Genomic DNA, 17,079 nt, shown 5'->3' with positions numbered 1-17,079 from the left:
GGTGAGGATGCAACACCTTGCTATCGGCTTCTTTTCAAAGCTGGATCCATCAGCATTCGAGAGCGTCAATGGCTTCTCTAGCTGGTGCGACAAGATTATGTGCTGTGTGATGAAGTCCTGGTTCACAAAGGACTCGCATGCCCCTGAGTCAACAATCATAGATGTCGTGATGGGGGTGTTTCTCATTCTGGTCATCAGGGTGGCATTCACCCATAGTTCTTTCCTTGCTCCAGTCTCTTTGAGAGAGTTTACTCGGAGTTCTTCTTCAATCATCTTTCTCCGCGGGGTTCTGGGCCATTGTGGGCAGCCCGTGACTTTGTGGCCAATGGTGTGGCATACAAAGCATCTTTTCTCATTTAAGTAGATACGAGTCTCCTTTCCCATAAGGTGGGAGGTGGCCATGGTGTTTCGGGAAGTTGCCATATTGGAGATAGTTATCTTCAGATCTTCGTAGTGATTCCTGCAGGAAGTCTTCTACTGTGACAGCAGTTCTTATATTCTTGTGACTGGTCAGGCTGGTACAATCGGGGGTTTCTTCTACAGATCTTCGGTAACGTTGAAGATAGGTACGATCAGTTATCTGGCGTCACAGATGGGTGATGTGTGAATAAGACTTTAATCTTTTGTTATGACACAAGGTTGTGTGCCACTTGGATAGTTCTAACAGCGACAACCACAACAGTGGTACACTGGGTGCGGGATCTATCTTTTCTGCCGGAAAAACAGTAAACTTTTTGAAAGAAAAAGTCAAAATTTATCTTTGATTTAGTCTGCCTAAAAATTATGAAACAAGATCATAATTTTCTTCAAAATTTACAATGTAACAAAGTGTAAACAAATTAAAATTTGGCATTTTCAATTTCTTCATAATATATTGGGTGACAATTTGCACTCACACATTGACATGAGACACTGGACATTGATATGGGATACTGAACATTGAACTTGGATATTGAACATTGCACTCAGACATTGAACTCAGACATTGGACATTGGACTTGGACATTGACATGGGACACTGGACATTGAACTCAAACATTGAACATTGCACTCAGACATTGATGGAAGATATTGGAAATTGAACTTGGACATTGAACATCGAATTAGGACATTGGACATTGGATTTGGACATTGAACTTGGACATTGAACATTGAACTTGGGCATTGCACATTGAACTTGGACATTAGCCATTACACTCAGACATTGAAAATTGCACTCTGACATTGGATTTGGACATTGACCTGGGACACTGGACATTGGACATTGAACTTGGACATTGAACTCAGACATTGAACTTTGCACCCAGACATTGATTGGAGACATTGGACATTGGACATTGGACATTGGACTTGGACATTGAACATTGAACTCAGACATTGGATGTTAAACTTGGACATGGGAGATTGAACTCGGACATTGAACATTGAACATTGAACATTGAACTCAGACATTGGACATTAACATGGAATATTGGACATTGAACTTGGACATTGAACTTTTCACTCAGACATTGATTGCAGACATTGGACATTGGATTTGGACATTGGACATTGAACTCGGACATTGAACTTTGCACTCAGACATTGATTGCAAACATTGGACATTGGATTTGCGCATTGAACTTGGACATTGGACATTGCACTTGGACATTGACTTTAGACATTGGACATTGGGTTCAGACATTGGGCATTGCACTTGGACATTGACATGGGACACTGGACATTAAACTCAGACATTGGACATTAGATTCAGACATTAGAGATTGCACTTGGACATTGACCTGGGACATTGGACATTGGATTCAGACATTGGGCCTTGCACTCGGACATTGATGTGGGACACTGGATATTGCACTCAGACATTGGACATTGAACTTGGACATTGGACAAATCATAAGTTTGTGGACCATTCATTATTCACAGGCCCTCTATTCCTGATATTTGTTTTAATTTTTCCTTATTTTGTATTGCAAACAAACTCTGGACATATCAGAAACCAAGTTCATGATTTGTTCTGTTCAATTTTATTTTGGTTTTTCTCATGTCTAAATCTGAGACAAGTGTTGAAATTTGCCTTTCAATTTGTCCCCCATATCACCATTAATAAAACATGACATTTATTGTGACAGAAGGTCACAATCTTGTTTTGATTTTTTCATCAGACAATGTTAGGAAAAATTTAAATGATTATGTGGTCCTGATTTTGTCCACTTTTTTCCACAAAACAAATGATAAAAAATGTTTTGATTTCTCCATTTAATTTGTCTGATATACTTTTTCAAAACAAATCATACCCCGTGTTGCTTCTAAATTTTTATAGTATTTTGTTCAGCAACAAAGGTGAACATTATTCTAAAATTGTCATCCAATATATCATGAAGAAATTGAAAATGCCAAATTTTAATTTGTTTACACTTTGTTACATTGGAAATTTTGAAGAAAATTATGATCTTGTTTCATAATTTTTAGGCAGACTAAATCAAAGATAAATTTTGACTTTTTCTTTCAAAAAGTTTACTGTTTTTCCGGCAGAAAAGATGGATCCTGCACCCAGTGATCATAACTCCATCAGTCTCACTTATGTCACCATCATTTTCGGAGTCCGAGAGAGGGTAACTGTTGAGTGGGGGGAGAGGCTCGAGTTTGGCTTCATGTTCATGTACCAGGATACATTTCAAATGGCGTGTTGTGAGTGGATGTGAATCAGAATGATCAGAGTCAGTTAAACCTCCATCGTCGGATCCAGCTTCAGATGATGAGGGATTAGTCTGGTCAATGGGATATCCCTCTGGAAGGTTCAGCTGTGTTGACAAGGATACACTTGGGGTGAAGTTGTTAGCTGTAAAGATCTCTGGTGTGCATTTCGGTCAGCCATTCTCATCAAAACTGATCCCTGACTTCAACCATGCTTTTTGAATAGTTGATTCCTTGAAGGACTCGTCCCATGCACCCAGATATTCCCGTACAACGTCACTTGCTTGCATGTGCTGACCTGTTTTTTCATAGATCGTGTCACAATGACTGTACCAGGCCTGCTTGAGAGGTCCAAAGGCCCCAACATCACATGGCTGCAGACAGTGTGTTATGTGAGGTGGGAGGAGGTACAGTGTGATGTTGTTTGCAAGTGCCATGTCGATCAACTCAACTGTGTTGTGGGACCCGTGTCCATCGTAGATAAGGACTATTGGCTTCGATGTGTCTGCATGTGCCTTGGCATCACGAATAAAGTTTTTGTAAACCATTCAACACACACAGTGTCAGTAGTCCAGCCATTGTCGGTGGTTGCAATCCTAGAAGCACATGTAGCTGTGAGCAAAGGACAACAAACAATACCAAGATTAATCACAGGACTCCGTCAGGTGCATCATACCACTCTGAGCTGTGGTATGTGCCTGAGAATATGAAACAGGGCTTCACAGTAGCTGTTCCATTAGTGCAGACAGTTTCAAGAATTGTGACGAGTTCAAGATCATCGCTTTTGTGTTTGTACTTGCTCTTGTCTCCCTGTGCAAAGAAAAAGAGCTCGCCATTGGTTTTGCGACCACCACCAAGCTGAATACCTATTTTGTCAAAGTTAAAGATGTTGCAGAGAGGGATGTCATCGTTGTTGAATATGTGCTAGATGTTTTTGAAGTGCTTGTTGACAATTGTGAAGTTGAATTATTGTGCACACTTTGAATCAAGTCCAGAAGGTCGGAGAAGAGTGCAGTCAGGATTTCGTCGAATGAAACATTCCACCTAGCATTGTGATGGCTTACGTCCACACAGTGATTCAACCTTAGGAGCAATGGTACATTTTGACAGTGGTATTCCAGTAGCCTTAAGCCACTTGATCCAGTTAGTGATGTTCTGGCCTGGCTTAGGCTCGGCCTGGGGAGGCTTAGGCTTACCAGATTTGAAGCCTGAGCCATGAGCAACACCACAAACACCATATACAAACGCCCAGCACATGTCAGCAACTGCTGACATGGCTCAGACGAATATGGACGATGGACGAGAGCAGGAGAAGGAAAGACAAGGAGGAGAACAAGAATGAGAGAGAGGAGATGGACAATCAGTAGCACAAAAGTCTGAAAAAAAGGCACTTGAATATAGATATCATGTCAATATGCATACTAGTAATGTGAACACAGAGGACAAGCACTGTAAATTTGGTGAGAAGTGAATACAGCACTATAGAGCCTGTACACAGGCAAACACTCATATGTTGATCATTAACGAGGATTCAAAGTGTCCTGCATGACCACCGACGTGACAAGGTGTCATATCTCTATGTACCAAAGCCGCAGCTTGGGCCGCTGGCTTAGGCTTTTCTAAATCCAAGCCCAGGCCTAAGCCCTGCTCAGGCTGTGACTTAGGCCTGGGCTGGGCCCAGCTTGGGCTGGCCCAGGGCTTCAAGCCAGGCCTTGCACATCACTAGATCCAGTTCCGAAGCGCATTTTCCTGAGTGTGGTTGAGAAGCTGTTGTTGCATGTGAGCTTTAACACAAGGTTTAGTCTTGCCAAGAAAACACCGGTTGACGGTGTGGTAAAAGTCAGTGAGACCAAGTTCACGGCAGGCCATTGCAACACTGGTGTACTTCTTTTCGTGAAGTGCAGTGATGGCTTCCTGGATCCGTAACTCATGTGTCTCTGCCTTGAGACCATCCTTGCAGTACAATGCTGATTTCAGCATAATATAATGAGTGAAAGTGTAGGTTTATTAATGTAGTACTTCTAGATGATTAGAGTGATGTTGTCTGTGCATCTGGCACTGAGTATGATATATGATTGATAGTTTGTATGGCAAGTTGTGTAAAAATGAACCAATATGAGCCCGGGGATGTCACACATCTGTCACATTCATGCTCACCGTGATTTGCACAACTGTCTCATTCATACACACCTCTTCAAAACACCAATTGAGGGGGTAGAATAGGTAGTAGGAGTGTTTTAGTTTATGTATATGTTTTTTTTTCTTAAATTTTGTATTTGTGTGAATGTGCAACATGTCAATCATTGTCTGATGTGCAAAATTGAGCCTGATTTTGACCAGTGTTAATTTTCTGCAAAACGCAAAACTCTGCCAAGGCTCTTCAAATTACGCATATGAACTCTTCTACAGACTACTGATACAGTCCATTTTTTTGGTATTTAATTATTTGTGAGTTGAGGCCATACATCAAAATTTTGCATTCATTACTGAATAGAGGGTAGCTCGCTATGACCTGATGTTGATTACATAACATCGTCATCAAGGCATAGGTGTACATAGCATTGTAAAGCTAAGAGCACATCCAGTAAATTATGTTTTACATTATAGAACACAAACTCGTAGACTACACTTCTCTCATTCTATATCCATGACTTGCAAGGGACAGTCATTTTGTCATGATCGAACCACGTGCTAGCTAATAGCATGAACATTAAATAATATGACCAGAGCATTGGCTGGTCTCGGCAATGGACGAAAATATTTAGTGAGCATTCCAGCGCACTGGAAACATACAAGCAAATTTCTTCTTACACTATAGAACATAGACTGCCAGACTGGACTTATCTCATTTCGTATCTAAGGATTGTAAAGGCAAATCATTTTGTCATACTTGTAACACGAGCAGATGGGAGCCCCAGTGCCATGGCAACATTGAACGATATGAATAATGGTATTATATTGTCTCTATGACTTGAAAATAGCTTATCAGTGTGCTAATGAAAAGAAGGAAGATATCAACATTGAGATTTGTGCGGTCAGGACTCAAAAATTCACATCCTCGTCAGTATCCTTGTCAGTAAGACCCTCCATGTGATCCTCCTCCTCCTCGCTATCCTCCTCACTATCCTCCTCCTTGTCAGTCTCCTCCTCCTTTTCAGTCTCCTCCCCCTCGTCAGTCTCCTCCTCATTATCAGTCTCCTCATCGTCATTACTCTCCTCACCCTCATCACCACCGTCCTCTCTCACTTTGTTCTCCTCATCTTCCCTGCTAACTATCTCATTCTGCTCGACTCTCCAAGGTCCGTGACCAACACCAGTGCTAGTAAAACGAACGAACATATCATGATCAACGAAACTATGAACAAAATCAAGATTGTGAATCGAATTTCAGATGAGGACTTACATGTTAACATAATATGAGGTCCATTCGTCATCCTCTCTCCATATGCATCCTGCAGACTTTTGCTGCAGTGTAGACTGGACCCTTCCATCTGCAAATGCTGGGATCAGGTGTATCCCACGAACCACTGAGGCAGGATCAACAAAGCCGAACACAGAGTCATCAATCTCGGGTACAAAGGCAACTTTGGGGAGACGAGCTGCTTTAATCCCAGAATGGTGGTGTTGAACTGGATCAAACCATCTGACAAATAAGATCTCCATTTGAGTTTTCTGTGCATTCACTCCACCCGATCGTAGGTCGAGTACATTGACATGGAATATGTGCCGCACTCGAGCATACCAGTAGGGATGGGTCGAACAGGATCTGGAATCACCCGACAATAGCATGATATCAGCGTGGTTGTGGGGGTTAATCAGATCTTGCTCGCATTGTAGATCATATGAGGTATAGTTGACACGTAGTGTATTGACAGAGAACAAAATACAGTCACATATGACAATGTTGTTTCTGTCGTCACTAGAAAATTCAGCGGGGCCATCACTATCTTGCGCCCATAAGCAACGCAATACGTGATCCTTGAGTTTGGGGATGAATTGCTTGTAAGAGTAGCTGATTAGTTGAAGTATGCAGGCCCATACAAACACGCACCTTAAACACTGGATCATCTTTGTTGTCCTGAAGTAGTTTGTGTATATGCACAGGAGAATTGCGGTGGTGAGATAGTTGGTGATGAAGGTGTGGGTCTGGAGGCAGAAGTTTTTCAGTGCCAACTGGAGCCAACACTGATTCCTTCTCTAACTCCCGCATCTGTCTAAGTCTTCATCATCATTGTTCATGTTTTGAAAGTTGCTTGGCTGTATTGCACTTGTTAGTGAATGGGTAAAATGCCTTGATGGCCCTATGGGCCAGTTCGCCCTATAAGCCATATTCAGCATTGAAGTTTAAAGTGACAACTAACTGGTACCATATGATCTGTGTTGTAAATGAGTCAGTAGTTCCAAAAAATTTAATGGACTGAATATAATCCCCGAGAGCATGAAATTTATAGGTTTTCATATTAAATCATCTTCGCTTTGGTGAGGAGGAAGGTGCATCAGTAGTCCAGCTTTCATTACGGGCTTCTTGCCGATGGTGTGAAGCCCTTTCCCTCGGAAGCTCAACAGTAGTATAGTCCTCACAGACCCGATGTCAGAACTTTTGTAGCTGCTGAGTGAGGGAGGTAAATACTCTTGACATAGAATCCAGAGTCAATTCTGTGTGGAGCCACATCTTTGCATAGGAGTGCCATTCAGCAAACCTGAATAGAAGGGTTTGCACTATTGTGTCATGTGGGGTTGGCAGGAGTCCTTCGAAAACAGGTATAGCACACTGCAATGCCATCAGTAAAGATATCCAGATAGAAAGTGCAATGACCTGTAAAATGTCCTCAAAATCTCTTGCGGCCAACCTCGTCATGCTCGATGTATCATTGGAGAACCTTCGGATAACACCTTGGCCAAATGTAGGCACATGTCTGAACCTGATGATGTTCTAAACCTTTCTGTATGTTCAAATAATAAAATCTTACCTTTTGTTAAGCCTAGTTATAGCTTCGGCGCCTTTTGGAAGGGCATATAGAAGGCGAACTAAATGGGTAAAGAGACCCTTCCAGGTCCCCAACTCGACCTTGTGCATAAAATCAACAACTAGCATACCAAACGGGTCAAACCCAAAAGGACCAAGCTTTTGTGCAAAGACATTCTGAATGCCACATCTCAGCTAGATTAAATAGGGCACACAAAATACTCACTATAGTTGGGACCCAAGACTCACTGGAGAGAAGATTTCCCACAGTGGTTCCATCGACTGCGTACCCAGACTTGTACACGAAATCGCGAGCAGCTTGTACCATCTGTGAGCAATAGACCCTAAAACCTTCAACTCGTGAGCGCATGTCTCTCATAAATCCAACACGATCAGATTTTGATTTTGTCACCAGGCAGTGGGGGCAAAGACAAGATCCCATGTCTTTGATGGTCACAATGAGAATCCTAATATTTATATTACAGCAGCGCCCAACAAGCTTATTGGAACTCACTCACTTTTTGGGATAATCCACAGAATAAGTAAATATTCGAGGAAACACACGGTGCAGCACACCATCAGGGCATCTTATCACAATACCATGGCTGTATGCGTTGTAGGACTTGGAGTCCTTGTAGCCTCGTAGAGGCTATTTTTGCAGTGTCCCTTAGGTCCTAGCGCAGTGCACGCTATCACTATCACGGTGCACATCCCTCCTATCGCCGGCCGACGGCCGCAGCTCATGCGTGCGCTTCGGTTCGCATCTGCTTTTTGTCGGTTCCGTTGTGCATCCTTCCTCCATCCTATCCATGTCCTCTGCTTGTCCATTGGTGCATATTTTATCTCGTTCGCATTAGACTGATCATATTTCCAAAGTGATATTCCTTATGTTCTGTTACTTGCATTATGGACCCTTGATACATATTACCGTTATCTTCTCAGTTCCAAACAGTGCTACGCGCGCTATCATATATACTTAGGACTTATAATTTTTCATGTATCTTCTTTTCCTGCTATCAAAACTATCATCTGTTTGCACGCAACACTCTGACTCTAAGTCTAAAACCTTCGGCCAACTACATCGTGTGCTGTATTAATGGTCGCACTAAAACATTCGCGCATCGCTCATCGCATGTATCGTCAGAACTCTCCTCCCACTTTATCATCGCATCGCATCTCTTTTGCATAACCGCTAAAGGCACGTTCATATAACCATCGGCTTTTCTCCACACCTTCGCGCTCCATCAAACTTTTGGCCGCTCGGTCGCGCATCATATTGCACCTTCGGCAGTTCGCTTGCGCTCGCATCGCATCAGCGCAACATTGTGTGCTTCTTCCATCCTCAGTTACTCTTACCAGTTTCTAAGTTTCCCCTCCATATTTTACTTAGAGGAATCATTCTCAGTAGCAATCCCCTTGGGCCAAATCTATACTCGTGTCCGGAGGTCTATTTGAGTTTTACCCCACTTCACCCTTTCACCCCCTTTCACCCCTTCTCATCTAGCTATCATTCCTCACACACAGCATGAAGAAATTCGGCATCCAAAAGAATATCCCAACATCCCTGGAAAAGAGCAGCTGTACCGCTTTTCGTAAAGACCCCCAGGTCTCGGATGGTGTCTTTGATTCGATCTGGAAGCTATCCAGACGTGAGATTACTTCAAGCAGTTTACGTTAATGGCACTTACAGAGGGCAAGAATCTAATTAAGTGACAAGCTCCTGAGTCTGGCTTAGCACAAGCATACTTTGACAGGTTCCCAAAAAATAAATATAATGGCCATGCCGATGCATTTCCGAAGTTGGCTAGTTGGGTTGTGTCCGAGGAACACATCAAGCCTGCAATCACTCGCTCAAGGACACAATCAGGTTCCTTCAGCTGTTTCTGTAAGTCATTGTGAGCTTGTAGCCATGCATCAGATGTATAAAGTTCATCATATACGCGATATGTATGACCATCGTTTGGGTCAGTCCAGAGACAACGAAATGGCCATAGATGAAATGCTTTCGCTTGAGCATCCGAAAATGCCTCATAAATAGCACCAACCAATGACCAGTAGTGAAACCCCGGGACTTTGAATGGGTGGCCACCAGGTCTATCAGCTGTCCGACTGGGAACTTGAATCATTACATCTGTCTCTGTCCAGCCTTCCGGGAATCTAACGGCTGCAGAGGGTGTGTCACCATTCACTAGATTTAGTTCTGGCATATCAAGAAGGTTCAGCTGCTTCCGCATACTAAAGCCTTGCAGGTCGTTGACGCTGAAATCCTCTGCGAGCAGCACATCATGCACTAGACATGAAACTTCTGCCTCCAACTTTCTAGTACTTCTGCTGGACATCCAGTTGAGTAGTTGATACATGGCCATGTTCAGAAAGGGATGTGGAGGTGGAGGAACACCGATTGCAGAAGGCTGTAGTGTAGGATATTTTTTGGCTAGTAGATGTGAGGGAATGAATATATTGGGTTCATAGGACGGACATTGTGGGTAATCACGAGATAGACCAAATGATCCAACAACACTACGAATAGATTCGGTGACCAAAAGAATCACCCTCCAGATAACACTATTGACTGGTGGTGTGTCTTGTGTTGTAGGGAGGTCATCGCATGCGACATCCTGAGTGGCTGTTTCAACATTATGAACGACATGTTCTACAGGCGCCATGACTCAATACTGCTTAGGTAGTCTGATGTTTCTCCGTGGTTTAGAGCGAGCTATTTGAAATGTTAGCATGTAGAATAGTGCAAGGGTCAGTTCCTCACCAATGCAGTCCAAGTGTATGTTCCTGTCACCAGAAGGAGCACACAAACTTCCTGAGGTCAAGGGATCTGATATGAAAATGGTCAGTACAAGAAATCAAGAGAATTTTCAAGCTTACCGATGTCCATAATCGGTTCATCAATGTTCCCACTTTCTGACCATGCAACATTGGTTGGATCCACAGTACTACTATTAGTAGGAATTATATTGATATCCATTGGGGACTGGGGATCGGGATTCAAAGAGGTTATCTCTTCAATATTTGGACGTCTAGGTGATGCTAGTTCTGGTGATTCATCATTACTTGTAAATGTTTCTGCCCCAGTGACAGGGCACTTGAGAATGGCTTTGTGAGCATTGCAAGCATCTCCAGAAAATTCAGAACTCACAGGAGATCTGCATAGTTTCTCTTTCAACGCCTTTGCAGCTATCACATTTTGCACATGGTCTTTTTGTTTTTGAGAGGCTGTGACTGCTGTCTTCTTGTATTCGACACAAGTTTTGCGGTGTAAATTGAGAGCGCGCTGGTCTTTTAATACCCATAGGCAACCATGGGCGCCGCAAGCAATGTTGACCATCAATGCAATCCAGAGAATTAAGATGACTGTTGTGCCGCCAGTAGAGTGTTTAGATCTAAAACATTGTTGGACCATGAGTCTATCAATGAAGATGTACCATGGATGTGTAGTAGTAAACAACACTACTCGGCCGCTTACCAGGTCACACCACGTGTCCAGGTTACATTATGTTGACTTAGTAGATTAATATTCTTGTATTGTACTCATGAGAGACTAGCACACACCTGTTCTGCCTTTATCAGACAAAGGTCATGGCATTGAAAGTTTCCTATAGGCCAAGGGTCCCAGATCCAGGTGGGTGAACAATGATAATTGTGTTATTTGGTTACTCACAAAACTCACAGCTGGCCTCATACTCATGGTGTTGCTATGAACCCTGTCGACCATCCTCACGGTGGTGGTAACCACCAACACATCAGAAAAGCCTTGACAGTTCCTCGCTCTGCAGTTCCTGGACAGAAAGTCAGTCTTATTGCCGCTCGCCGGGTATGTCTATTTTGTAGCTTGCATTCATTTTTGTGCATGCTGAATGATTTTGGTAGACTGGTCTGCTATGTGGTACCGTCAAGGTCAAGGAGGTCTAAGAGGTCAGATGTTTTTTTTCTACATATCACTCACTATGCTTTACGACCCAATACATCCCTCAAAATACTTGTATGCATCCGCATATGCCCTATGATCATGCACACTGCCCTTAACATGCTTAGTGATGTTCCAGCCTGGCTTGGCCCAAAAGCCATGGCTTTGGCCTGCAAAAAATCCAGGCCGGGCCAAAGCCGCCAATGATGGCTGACTTTGGCCCGGCCCTGGCCTGAGCCGCAGCTCGAATAGTGATAATGTAGTCACTCACATCTGCACTGAAAGATGTACATTTAGTTTTATCACTCACTTGAAATTCAAAAGCTCACACAAACAGGAAGCTTGGGAGAGTCTTGAGCGCAAGTTCGGCGATATTGAGAAGACGCACAAGTCTGAGCTCTGATGCGAATGCTGTGCACTCGAAACAAAGACTCTGCACTGCGCAGCACCCTTGACTCTTACAATGCCAAGGCGACCTCGAAGCTGTCCAAAGAGCTTGGGGAGACCCATATGACTGTGCTGTAGGTATACAACACAGAGTGGGGCTATACAAAGATGGCTCCAAACTGGTATCTTTATGTTGTGGTCTTGCACTGCCTAGTCTGCTATACTTGGTGACAAGTGCATTCGACCCAGGGGTCTGCAGTCTGGGAATATTTTTTGGGGGTCAGTGGGTGATGTGAGGTTAATAATCCGAGCGCAGTAAACAATGTCCGAAGGTATAATTACGATGTCCGATGCAAAGCGTCAGGTCCGATGTTTTTTGGGTTTTGGGTTATCAGGTTCGGGTTCGGGGTATCAGAAACTAATAGCTACGTGATAGCGAGCATCGGGAAAGCGAGCGGTGTGCGCAATAATAACAATGATGGATACGGACAGTGAAGGAATGATGATATTCGCAATGTCAACTAAGAACTACGAAATATCGGGTTTGACCCCTAAGCATCGGAGACGATTCTCCTCTACTCGGATGATGATGATGCTATGGGGAGTCCAATATTTAAGTAGATACATAGAAATCCGGAACCCTATAGGCGAAAGTAGTAGTGCAATATTTCAGATCTGATGTCCTATGTAATAAGACATGAGGTACTGCGGACTATGGGAATACATGTAATAACACGGTTGACAATGTTAGGGATGTGAAAACAAGTAACTACGCACCTAGTGGGGCTAGCGTGATGAGACTGGACATAGGTAGGATGAGTGCGCGCGATATCCAATCGGCTGATGCAAAACCTGATGTCCGATGTCCGATGTTTTCGGGTTTGGTGCATATTGAGTCGGATATGATAGGGAATGGTTTGGGTAGTGATTAGCATTCAACATGCATCAGAAAATAGACCTCTACGAGGCCACAAGGACTCCAAGTCCTACAGCGTGGTTCTCATTGCAGCTAGAAGTTGACAGGCTGAAGTGTGATGTCGACCATTTAGAGGATGAACTATCTTGTACGAGGAAAGATGTTGGCGACCGAGAGGGTATGGCTCGTGATCGTGAAGATCTGATTCATAAACTGCAGCTCGAAGTACAACAGCTCACTGGACAGCTCAACACCTGAACTCAAGTGTGTCTCAGCATCAAAGAACTAGTGTGAACCATAGTGTTGTCTCCAAATGGGAAGAAGGCGGTCAGCAGGAGTGATGATGGTGGAGTCAGGTTGTGGGATATCAACACAGGCAAGCTTCACCACCCTATTACCAACACCACAAACACCATGCGCAAACGCCCAGTGCACGTCAGCAACTGCTGACATGACTCAGACGAATATGGACGACAGATGAGAGCAGGAGGAGGGAAGCATTGGGTGGGATGCCAACAAGTGCATTGAGAGCAATAATGTTTGCATTGATCTTGTCCACCGGAGGTGAACCGACATGCGTCATCCTAAAGCCAATGATCAAAAGCACCAAAAACTACGATGAAATACATATGTATGATCAGCTATTTCATTTCCAGCAACATGCCAATCAGTGACAAGGGTATAGTTGGTATAGTTAAGAGACGTGAAGCATGATGGCAGATTCTCAGTTGAGCTTGGGCGCCGCAAGGCTCAGGCACAGTTTCAAAAGCCGTGGCCCGAGCTGGCGGCTTCAGCTTTTCATAATGTCAGGCCAGGCCAAAGCCGTCACCAGGCCATGACTTTGGCCTGGAGCCAGGCTGTGCACATCACTAAACATGCTATTTAGCACTGTGTGATGATGGGCCTATTTGCTTGCGTCTTTGTTAGTGATGAAACTTTGGTGGTTAACATATGAGTAGCAGAGACCATTGCTCTTGTTTCAGGATTGTATACCCAGGACGAAACACTTACTCTCATTGAGCTCCTTGAGTCAATCAATCTACATATAAACGTGTTTCTAACTTTTAGCAAACTTCTCGAGTCCAAATGGCATGTTATGAGCTAGACTATGTTCCGCAGTTAGAAAGATGAAGACTATTAGAATCTGTAGCTTTGACGTGGCACCCTGATGTTAAAGTGCACACATTTAAATTTCAAGCTTGCAAGTCTTGTTTTTGTATAAAGACAGGGCATAGTATGGCAAAAGGAAAAGTGGCATAAGGCATAAGGCATGGGGCATGGGGCATGGGGCATGGGGCATGGGGCATGGGGCATGGGGCATGGGGCATGGGGCATGGGGCATGGGGCATGGGGCATGGGGCATAGGGCATAGGGCATAGGGCATAGGGCATAGGGCATAGGGCATAGGGCATAGGAATAGTGGTGTGGCATAAAAACTAAAGGAAAAGTGGCATGGGGGTATCATGAAGTCGTAAAGTCATAAGGCATAAGGCATAAAGAGGTGTGATGAGATGAGTCATAGACAAACCATAAAATAGACCGGATGGAATAGGCTGCATGTAGAGCTGCGTGTATGTAGTGCACACTTCGAATGGGTGCAGGCTTTTCCGGTGTCTGGGCAGAGAAAAGGTTGTAATCATAGAATAGGTTGGGCATGGAGTTGTGTGTAGACTGTAGTATGCATGAATGGGTGTATGTTACAGTCATCTGCAACACCTACAAAAGCCCCCGCTCTGCTAGACTCCTGACGCGGTGGTGCGCCGCCTGCACTTAGAAAGACAGCGGTCTGGACCGCTGTGACACTGCCCCTGGCCTAGACGGCCTTGTACCTGATCCATGGAGGCTGTACGCCTCATGGACACCCTAGATCAGCACATGTATACCTCATGCCGCTTCATGAAGATCCGGAGTGCCCTTGGCGCCTCTTGTACCTGTGCAGTCGCACTTGGCGCTGCATGCTTGATTAGAGATTGAGCCTCATGTATCTTATCTGTCCTCGTGGTTGACCTCATGGTCACTTATCATAGATCCCAGATATACTATTAGATACAGACTGAGCTTGAACACTTATATGTAGACATATAAGTAGACAGATTATTGTACTGAGATCTTTACTTTAATCTACTTGGTTCTACCTTGAAACCTGTTCAACTAAGCCTCCCAGCTTAGCTGTCTAGACTGCACTTCTAAGTCGCTCCCTGCGCCTTAGCACGTATCCGCTAGCCCTGTATCTCGACGAGCGCCATCTTACCGAGATAACCGGAGGAACCCTTGACGTTCCGTCAAGTCGCCGAACACCCTTAGCCTCAGTGGGCTCACTCGAGCCGTTGCTAAGAAGACCTATCCAAGTTCCCATACACCGACCGACGGTCAGCGTAACAGTGTAAGCCCCTGGGGCAGAGAAGAAGTGCAAGATGTCGAAAGACTGGGTATGGAGCTGCGAGTGAACCATGGTGCATGAAAGGGAGAGGTAGAGGGCAAGAGCAGCTGGTAGACTTGAGGATTGAGATGTCGGAGGGCCAAGAAAAAGGTGAAAAGGGTATGTGAAGGAGTGATGTGGGTCGAACAATAAATATGAAGAGAGAATTGGGAAAGAAAGATGAAGAGGGTATATGAAGCGGAGAAGGAAAGAGAAAGGTGGAAAGGGTAGACAAAGGAGCGACATAGGCTGGACAATGAGAGACAGCAGGACAGCGAGAGCGACTAAGAAACTGAGAACAGAGAGTTCAATCCAATCAGTGACAAAGACAATGAGAGATAATCGACCGTGACATGCAATAAGGGTCAGATGTGATGATGAAGAATCATTGGCACTTGAGGGAGGTCAAGCTGATAAAGAAGAGGAAGCCCAGGTGGGCAGGCATTTATACATTTGGGAGAGTCAGCCTCCCGTAATCAATGCTGGCTGACCTACGTTGTAATGTGTCATGGGCATGAGCCGGCATAAGTTGAGGAAGTTGATGATGCTGACAGGTAAGGACACGCCCACTCGTGTCAGCTTCCGGTCAGCCTCAAGTTCACAGAGGATTGGAGTCCGATACTTGTGGTTTGGACTGTCATTCGCGAGAGCAGTGAGATGGGGAGACCTATAAGGAGGAAGTTGACAGACAGATGTGTCACGTCATGCCACACGTCCCAGATCTTCAACATTAAGGTCTGTAACAAGAATTGCTAAAAAAAATCAGCGGGCACTTGTGAAACAGATATATTCCGCGTAGAATTAGGAATGACAGCATATTCTACTGCCTAGAAAGGCAGGGCATATATTTTACAGTATGTTTGTAAAAACAATAATAAGCTACAGCTGTTAGCATACCAAAGGTCAGCAGATTTGAGTGCGTCAAGAAAATGTGAACGTACTCTGAACAAGAACCCAAGCTAGATCACAAAGGTTCAATCAGCTGTATGCAATGGGACAGAATTTTAGTACTTGCATCTTCTGGTGTCAGTCGTCCCATCACCTAGATCGTAGTCAGCTCACATATTACAGTGACCTATCTCCATATAATACGAGGGAATGGATGTGCATAATATCCAGTATGATATGGGCCAGCGGACCATGGGCCCATGATAAAAATATCCTCGACTATGACGGATGGGCCGGGAGGGAAATTATTTCCGATGGAGGTGGGTGGGCCCATGCAGGGAATATATAGAGTAGATGAGTGGGCCAATGTACATGAATATTTGGTAGACGGATGGGCCGAGGTAGTTGGATATTATCCAGATGGGTGTATTAAGGTAGATGTGTATGAGATAGATGGGTAGGTACTTGTTATCACATTCACGGGTGGGCCCAGATGCATATTAAATTAGACGGGTGGGCCGAGGGTATTATAAAATATTGTATTAGACGGGTGGGCCCAGACGCATATTAATTAGACGGGTGGGCCGAGAGTGTTTTATAAAATATTTTATTAGATGGGTGGGCTGAGGGTGTTGTATGGGATATTGTATTAGACGGGTGGGCCGAGGGTGGTATAAAATATAGACGGGTGGGCCCATGTGTATCATAATTGTAGACATGACGGAGCTGAGGTAGTTGTACATCAACCAAATCAGAGGAGGTAATAAATGAAAGTTACCGAGTTCCCGGAGCAGCAGGTGATCTCTTGACATGGCCTTTGATGGTGCACAGGTTGTCTTGCAGAATGTGGAATCCAGGGTGCGAGGCTTGTGTTGCCTTACGAGACACCC

At 44.3% G+C, this 17,079-nt stretch overlaps 4 protein-coding genes across 4 annotated transcripts; 1 reads left to right on the top strand and 3 right to left on the bottom strand.

Annotated features, from left to right (window-relative positions):
* Positions 1-3,342: 3,342 nt before the first annotated feature.
* Positions 3,343-3,969, bottom strand: F5147DRAFT_658493 (uncharacterized protein; the record flags this gene model as incomplete). Its single annotated transcript, XM_041434448.1, has 2 exons — positions 3,343-3,560; positions 3,759-3,969. The coding sequence occupies 2 exons, from the start codon at positions 3,967-3,969 to the stop codon at positions 3,343-3,345; spliced, it is 429 nt and encodes a 142-aa protein (XP_041285798.1).
* A 1,767-nt stretch (positions 3,970-5,736) lies between these two features.
* Positions 5,737-7,988, bottom strand: F5147DRAFT_780735 (uncharacterized protein; the record flags this gene model as incomplete). Its single annotated transcript, XM_041442501.1, has 5 exons — positions 5,737-6,049; positions 6,098-6,693; positions 6,746-6,908; positions 7,665-7,837; positions 7,887-7,988. 5 exons carry the CDS (start codon positions 7,986-7,988, stop codon positions 5,737-5,739), a joined length of 1,347 nt encoding a protein of 448 aa, XP_041285797.1.
* Positions 7,989-9,167: 1,179 nt separating this feature from the next.
* F5147DRAFT_780734 (uncharacterized protein) lies at positions 9,168-11,075 on the bottom strand (the record flags this gene model as incomplete). Its single annotated transcript, XM_041442500.1, has 6 exons — positions 9,168-9,299; positions 9,349-10,286; positions 10,337-10,376; positions 10,425-10,471; positions 10,541-10,757; positions 10,812-11,075. The coding sequence occupies 6 exons, from the start codon at positions 11,073-11,075 to the stop codon at positions 9,168-9,170; spliced, it is 1,638 nt and encodes a 545-aa protein (XP_041285796.1).
* Positions 11,076-11,333: 258 nt separating this feature from the next.
* On the top strand, positions 11,334-11,584 carry F5147DRAFT_587307 (translation protein SH3-like domain-containing protein; the record flags this gene model as incomplete). Its single annotated transcript, XM_041431979.1, has 2 exons — positions 11,334-11,486; positions 11,543-11,584. Coding segments are annotated over 2 exons (195 nt in total), but the record flags the coding sequence as incomplete, so codon positions are not given.
* Positions 11,585-17,079: the final 5,495 nt, after the last annotated feature.

This window comes from Suillus discolor (assembly GCF_016758755.1).
Source record: "Suillus discolor strain FC423 chromosome Unknown F5147scaffold_114, whole genome shotgun sequence".
NCBI lineage: Eukaryota > Fungi > Basidiomycota > Agaricomycetes > Boletales > Suillaceae > Suillus > Suillus discolor.
Note: the sequence above shows the minus strand (reverse complement) of the source record. Positions and strands in the feature narration are given on the sequence as shown.